Genomic DNA, 8,435 nt, shown 5'->3' on the forward strand with positions numbered 1-8,435 from the left:
ATATATGTATGTATGTATATCCAAATTGAGGGAGTGGAACAGGTAAAAATCCAGGCTACATGTTTCCTAGCTAGCAGATCCTCTGATGTAATAATTACTCAATGGGAAGTACTCAGCTAGCTACTCGTTAGGCCAAACATAGCTTAATTATATGAAGGTTACATTGTCATTAAGGAATCCAAAGTTAACTCAGTGAAGATATAATTTGAAAACATATATAAATATGTAATATTTCCATAAAGTGGACGAAAATTTACGAAACTTAGGCGAGAAGACATTTTACATTGTGAAAATGGAGAGTGGATTTCTAAGTGAGATCTAGTGGGTAGTTAGAAAGCACCACTCTTTAAATACCTACTTATCCATTCATGCTCAGTCAACACAAGGTATATTATCAGTTTAATGTAATCAATGACAGACGCCACTAAAAAATAAGAGATTATGCAGTGATGATTAAACCAAAGAGATAGGCAATGTGCCACAAACATTAAAGAAATGAAAGATGAGAGAAAAATGTTATCTAAGATTATATGGTTGATAACAGAGAAGAAATTGAAAACTCTCATACATTCTTAAATAATAACAGAAGCCATCAAAATATATGAAAAAACTTATCATTTTTAATGTCTTTTCATGTTGTCAGCGATAGGGATGAAATGATGCCAAATAAATGAAATAAGTATATTAATAGGAAATATACGAATATTTTGAATTATCTAGCACTTACTTCCAGATAGTTATGTATATCTTTAAGTGTTAGTATAGTGTGCATGTTTGTAAATAATTAATAACATGTATGCATCTATGTCTTTCATATCGGTGAAAATGTCAAATTTTTATTTGTTGTCGAAATGCCAAAATATTTTTTTGTTGGTATAAACTAAACTACCAATAAAATTGCTATTGTCTGTGATTTATGATGACATCAATATATCATATCTATATTAAATAAAAAGAAAATGAATAGAAGAGGCTAAATCCAATAATTCAACTATGATCAATTGCTAGTTTTAATAGCATTTTTGATGAGTAAACATTTGTTTTCTGACTTTGTATTGAACTACTGGAATTCCTTATTTCTCTGTTGTTTCGATAGCTAAAAAAATTTGCATTAAATTTAATTGCGAAAATGTGTAATGATTTTATACAAGTAAAACATCATTCTTCTAGCTGTCCTAAATATACAGTTCTAAATACAAAACTATATATATATATATATATATATATATATATATATATAGTAATATTATAATTTGTCAATCAAGAAAGTGAAGCAACTTACCCTCTCTTTTCCTGTTGTTGATTGCAAAGTAAAAAAGATAAATGTTAATAAATGTTCATTGTAAAATGAATAAAATCAAATAGCATTTATATAATTTTAACTTCAACTGATGAATAATTTAATGAATACTAAATTTTATGAAATATTTAGGTTCAAATTCTTTACATGATTTCGAGATATAATTTACTTCAAGAGACTTTGAACATACTGAAAATATTATTGATTAATATTGCAAATAAAATTAATTATTCATTTTTCCTAATAATTTGAATTAAATATATTTTCACATCGAAATGTTTATCATCACATTACCAGTTAGTGCAATATATTTATTTCTGAAATGAAAATATAATTAGCAAAATTGAAAGAGAAAAAAAAAACAGAGATGGGGAATTGTTGGAGAAATAACTTTTTTTTTCCAGCGCATATACAAAGATTCAGCCAAGAGCGCAAATAAACTGTTGAATCTGAGCAAATGTTTGGGCTTGCTCCAATATTTAGCGCAATAATTTATCTAAGCAGCAAAGAATCAGGGCTGTGGGAGTATACAGCATATGGAATGTGGAATAAGCATTAAGGCTGTTGCATTATTGTAATGTCATCTTGAAATCTGTTTTAGGAAAACTGAAATAAATATAAGATAAAACCAAAGAGAAAGAAACAGTTGTCATGAAGTTGAAGCTAATGATTAATCCTTTAATACTTTGTGGGTATAACTAACCATGTACACCCTAGACACACCGTAATTCTTATGAAAAAATGTATTGATATAGCTTAATAGTGTCTAAGAGTGCACAGTATAAAGAATATTCCCAGTAGATGAAATGTGTAAGGATTAACCAGAAGCAAACGTGTAAAAGTAAAATTACATATGATACATCACTAATATTTATATATCATTTCAAATATACCCAATCAAAGGAACACGTTACAATTCCATTTTCTCAGCATAATGAAATTAACAAAAATTAATAATCAGATAACTTAATTTAAGATACCTGATTTATAATTAATGTGCCAAGTTTTGCCAAATTTTTAAATTCTAAATTTATTATAGTAAACGTTAAATTTTGAAAAAATAATTATTGTTCCTTGATTCAGTATATTTAAGGTACAACAATCCCAGGGAATAACTGCTTTGAGATGGAGTGAAAGAAATCTACAAAGGATAGGATTTTAGAAAAATGATCTGGCATCAGTGTGCTCTGTTTCCAAAAACATTGTACATATGTATTGACCTATCCTCTGATTAGATAGAGTAATCTCTATGTTTACGTCACTGTCTCCATCTTTCTGTGTCTCTCATACTTTCTCTTTCATGCACACATTCCTTCAGTTTCTCTCTCTCCATCTTACAAAGCATTTAAAATATATTCCCTTTAGGTTATTGTTTGACCTTTTCTAATTTGTTGATTGATGCATCCTGCCAAAATACCTTCATCATCTTCATTGAAGAAGTCATCATCAGAAAGTCCATCATAGTCTTCAGTTGTAATTTCTGGACAAATATTGTGACCATTTGGTATGATCACTGTGTCATCCTCATCGGCTTCATAGCCGTCAGTGTCTGGCATTCCTCTCAATGAAGGTGGATACATGTTGATTCCATCTACATCCTCTTCATTGCGAACATAGCAAAGGCAGATACTCAAAATAAAGTATGATTGATGGTACGCATACCGCTTGCTTGCATGCAACAAATTTTAAATGAAAATTGGACCTTACAGAATTAATGTATAAATATATATAGGGCTTCATGGAACCATTATATTTAGATGAATTGAAATATAAATGGTTGGATTAAAATATATTTTCACCAATCTGTATAAATGCTTATTCTTTTTGATAATGATAAATGACATAAATGTTTATGAAGTACTCTTTTACAGTAGCAATCACAAATTGACTTTAAATTTTTCAGACAGTAATTCATCTCAAAAGAGGCTGATCCAATGAAATAGTTTTTTAAATCTTGTGAAATCTTTAACAACCACTGACCATTATACATTTCATGATGGTGAAGTCCTTAAAGCTTAACCTATGTATTTTTAATTCAATGCTATTGGACATGTAGCATTAATTAGTAGTTTAAAGATATAAGTTGATGGTTTTTCATTTAACATTTTAAATTAATTGCTTTTGGCTTTTTCGTTTTTTTTTCTGAATTCAACCTATGACTAATATTACTTACTTTTATAAGTGGGGCTTATGAAAGGAAGGTACATATTGAATTTATAATTTACATACATATAAGCCCTATTGATAGCTTAATAATCATCATTTTCAAGTTTCATTGTCATATCTTATATATATCAATACTGACATCTTTCCAAAAGATTTTAGATTTAACCCATACAGTCAGTTAGTTATTTAACATTTGCATTATTAAAATATCCAAATGAATTAATTAATGTTGTGTAAATTTTGTTAAAAAATGGTTTCAGATTCTTCAGTGCAATAACATCAGTAGTTTTCATTCCTAAAAGATTCAAATCAATTTCTAAAAGCCAAAATTAATGTCCAACTTACATTCTGGCCTTTTATAAAATTATATAGGCTATATGTATTTTTTGTTATTTCAAATCAATTAAACAAAAGTAAAACAAAAGTTTTACTTATAGTTCAGCAGCTATATCTTTAAAGATTCTTTTCCAAATGAAATTAATTTTAAAAATTATCTTTAATATTTATTCTAAGTGTTTTAGTGTGGGAAATAAATTGCAGATTTCACAAGAAATAAATAATGCTACTGTCTGTATTACAAAATTAATCTATTTGTAATTCATTCCTATTTAAAAGTACTTCATAATTATTACTTAAAATAATTGTTTAACATATAATTTGAGGACTTTAGCCTTTATGATTGAGTTTAACTATAATTTATATAAAACATAAATTTAACTGAACATTGTTTAAGATATTTGTTAAGATTACATGAACATATGACATAAAACAAGAATACAGAAGACATTATACAAAAATTACTCATGACAGTTGCACAAATAACAATTAGTTATAACAAAAACTACAACAGTGCTCTTATATATGTAATTATGGCATGAACGATCATGAAACTACGAACATGATGCAATGTGAATGACGAATAGATAACAGATAACTGACAGGAACATATCAAAACTATATCTTTATGACCAACATTCATTGCAAACAATAATAACAATGCATGATTGTTTTGGAAGATATTGATCAGAGCATGTAATCTACATTTTAGTGACTTAATTATCTGCAGAAACTATTCCGTGTAAATGAGATATATGCAATAATTATGCTATCTCAATGAATATGCGTTTATGCTCATGTACATTCATATAAGGTTTCTTTTTCTTTGTGCATTTTATCCAACTGGTTATTATTATATATTCCTGACATTAAGATTTTATTTATGTACTCATTTTGTTTCTCTACTTTTGCATTTTCATTAATATATTTATTAAAGATAAATGGAATACTTGTTTGATTTTTTGCCTTATATATATATATACACACACACACATATATATATATATATATATATATATATATATATATATATATATATATGTATATATATAATTGATATATATATATATATAAATACATATATATATATATATATGAATATAACTAGAGCAGGGAGCATCAGGCAATGTCATTGTCAAAGCAATTTGAGTGCTGATGGCAACGTTTAGGGAGAATTCAAATCTCTAGTTATGAACCTCTCCATGTACTGATAGCCTGAGCCAGCCCATAGCTCATGTAATACAGGGTTCTCATGCCCTACTGTAATACTGAAGTCACTAGCTGCTCCCTAAATTATATATATATATATATATATATATATATATATATACATAATGTACGTTGAAACTGGTAAAAATCATTATTGTTTGATATTATATTGCTTAACATTTATCTCCCAGTTCCTTTCTTGTTTTATTTTATTATTTGTATGTTGATTTCTCTATTTCTATGTTGATTTCTCTATTTCTATGTTGATTTCTCTATTTCTATGTTGATTTCTCTATTTGTATGTTGATTTCTGGTTTGTATTTTGCTATAAATAATGCTTCCAGAGAATAAATCTAGTTTTATTTTTTTAAAGTTTTATATAGAATAGTAGTGTTATCGACTGATATTTTTCTATCTACTCATTGTTTGTGTACTGCATTGTAATGTGCTGTAATAACTCCTCATTGTAAATGTATGGCCAGTCAATGAGAAAATGCTGTACTCATATGTCCTATGTAACAGATTGATCAATGTAGTTCATAGATTTCATGTTCTCGATGAGATATATACATGGCATTGGTTGTATAAATTTTGTTCTTGGAATTGTAGTTTTGTGGTTTTATGTTGATATGTTGAGGAAAATTATCATAGATCAATGTGTCATTGATTTATAATCCTTTCAAATTGTCATACAATTAACATTATAATTACACAGTATTTTTAATGTTATTATCACACATTACAATCATAAATAATAAATTCATGGCTGATTGCTATTGTTGATTGCTTCAAAAACTTTTGCATCATCATGTAACTGCTGCAGCATATGTCGATGACTACAGGCATAATTGCTGATGTGGCAATGAGAGGAGCTCACAATGTATCAGTAAAAATAATATACTAATATGAAATTAACACTGAAAATCTATTAAAGCACATTGCCAGGTAATTAAGTTACAGTTTTATCCTAACATATGTTTGAACACAGGTTTAGTTTCTTGTTATGAGTATTATATTCATAACATTTCATGAATAAAATGAAAAGAAAAAATTGGTTTCAATTCTCCATTATATTATACATTGTAATAGTTACAACTCTGCTTTTCATATACAATCTCATAAACTGGTCTGCGTCCTGCTTTCTTCAGATATTTCTTCAAGAAGAACTGGATATTTTGTAAAATTTGGTTTGTAACTTTCAATACCAAAATAGTGACTTTAATTTCGAAAGTTGCAATTTTTAAAATTTTTTTCACTTCCACAAACTTAGTGAAAGTAAAGTATTAAAATAAAGGGATTCTATGTTATATATTTATAAAACATATGTTCCTCTATCTAAACATGAGTGGTGACAGTTGGAAAATATTGTCCAGATATTATGTTTTTTCTTGCAGTCATAAAAAAATATGATTTTAATGTCTCTTAGAATGTTGACAATATTTCAAAAAGGCTGTACATATTAACTTAAGATAAATCTTAATCATTGCCAAGCAGACAATGAGCATTCTTTCCAAACTCATCAAAAACTATTTCTAATCTGCACAGAAATATAATTGATGTGAAACTAGCCATTTTCTATGAAAGTGAAAATTTAAGAATCTTGTTTTTCAAAAATTAATCAATGTCATAGTCATGTAGAAATTCTATATTCTATTATGTATCTGCAGGTTTAGAATAACGTGAGGAAATACCAAAAGCAATCATTTGGGCTTGCGCTTTTGAAATTCTTTTATTCACATAGTGTTTCAATATGCATTCTGTATTTATTCTACAGAACTTAATGTAAACCAAGTTTCAAATTCAGTTAGACCCGAACTTCTATGCTACGGTTTTTGTGTGCTGACAAAGCCATAATATATCTATACTGCATTGCTACCTTTGAAAATAATACTCTTAGTTAATTATATTTAATAGCAAAACCTTACAATAAAGGTCATTTTAATATGGTTTTATGTATACAATGATAGAAATGATTTAGACAGATAACAACAGATGAAAATAATTATTGTATCTTATTTCAGTATTAGATGGTGCTGAATTCAAATCACCTATTTAGGTTGCCAGAATAAATACAAGTAATGAAGTGAAAGCAAGAATATTCCTTAGAGAACATTAGTCTAATACCTAACAGAGTGAAATCAGAATTACTTCTATATTTTTACATTATGAATGATGAACATCTTGACTGTGGAAAGACACATACACCCATCATGAGTTATTATTAATAAACAAGCTTTCTAATCTACATGTTTTAGATACATAAAATTATTTTACCTTCGAGATTAATTGGAAAGTTACTTCAATAATGATGCAAGTTTTTGTGATGAACTATTTGTAGCACATATTCGTAAGTGATGATTTCCAGTAAAATGGAAATTTAGAAAACGCAATTTCTTAATTAAAATTGAATGGTGGCTGTGTATATCATCTTAAAAATCACCGATAACAAATTCAAATATAGCTGTTGGTTTGTTCATTTGATGACATAGTTCTATAATTAAATGTAGCACTTCGATGTTCAATTATAAAACTTTGTTATTAAATATAACAAACCACCAGCAAAGATGGATGTCTAGAATTTACTGAGAAATATAAATAAATCAATATAGCTAAAGTTTTTTGCATTCTGATATTTCATAACAGCAATCATTCAAATTTAATAAATATAATATTCGTTCTCTAATTAATCAGAACTTCCAAATGTGTGCTACATGCAATTCTTTAAGAATAATAATAAAAAGTTTGTAATAAGCAGTTTTAGTGGGTGGTAATACCGACAGAAACTGTTTATCAAAAACTTTTTAACTTTGGTTAGAACATCAACTAAACATTACCAGCAAACCAATATTACTGATATAAAAATTCACGAGACCAGCGCACAGACATTAAGCGTGTGTTATAATACTGCTTTTTTGATAATAATGATAGATTAATATAGAGATACATCGATAGATACATTGAGAAATAAAGAGAGAGATAGCTAGATAGATAGATAGTTAGATAATATGCAAGACTAAAATATGTATAACTGATATAAAATATATACTTTTGCAATAATGTGTTATATAATAGTGCTCATTTACAAGTTAGCTTGTTAAAATATTTCAAGATTTTTCTGGCTTCCAGTGAATTTAAGTGACAAGGTAGACTTCATTGAAACTAAGGTAGCTCAAAACTATATTATTTGCAGACCATTCATTTAGCTTTCAGTATGAGGACTATACAGCTGTTTCATACATTCACCACACAAGCACAAATAATACACACACATACACACACACACACACACACCACTCACACACACACACACACACAGCACAGCACATATACAAACAGCACACACATACACGCACACAAATACCATACATACATACATGTAAACATACACAATAATAATAAAAATAAAGAAGTCCTTTTATATATA

The 8,435-nt window shown here is 27.7% G+C and overlaps 1 protein-coding gene across 8 annotated transcripts in view; it reads right to left on the reverse strand.

Moving 5' to 3' along the window:
- Window positions 1–8,435, reverse strand: part of LOC106869746 (twitchin) — a 176,103-nt gene that overhangs the window by 144,296 nt on the left and 23,372 nt on the right. For all 8 annotated transcript variants that reach the window (XM_052969245.1, XM_052969243.1, XM_052969250.1 and 5 more), the window contains exon 13: window positions 1,283–1,293. In XM_052969245.1, the coding sequence (XP_052825205.1) occupies window positions 1,283–1,293 (11 nt within the window). The remainder of the gene's footprint in view (window positions 1–1,282; window positions 1,294–8,435) is intronic.

The sequence above is a fragment of the Octopus bimaculoides genome, chromosome 7 (genome assembly GCF_001194135.2).
Source record: "Octopus bimaculoides isolate UCB-OBI-ISO-001 chromosome 7, ASM119413v2, whole genome shotgun sequence".
NCBI classification, from domain to species: domain Eukaryota; kingdom Metazoa; phylum Mollusca; class Cephalopoda; order Octopoda; family Octopodidae; genus Octopus; species Octopus bimaculoides.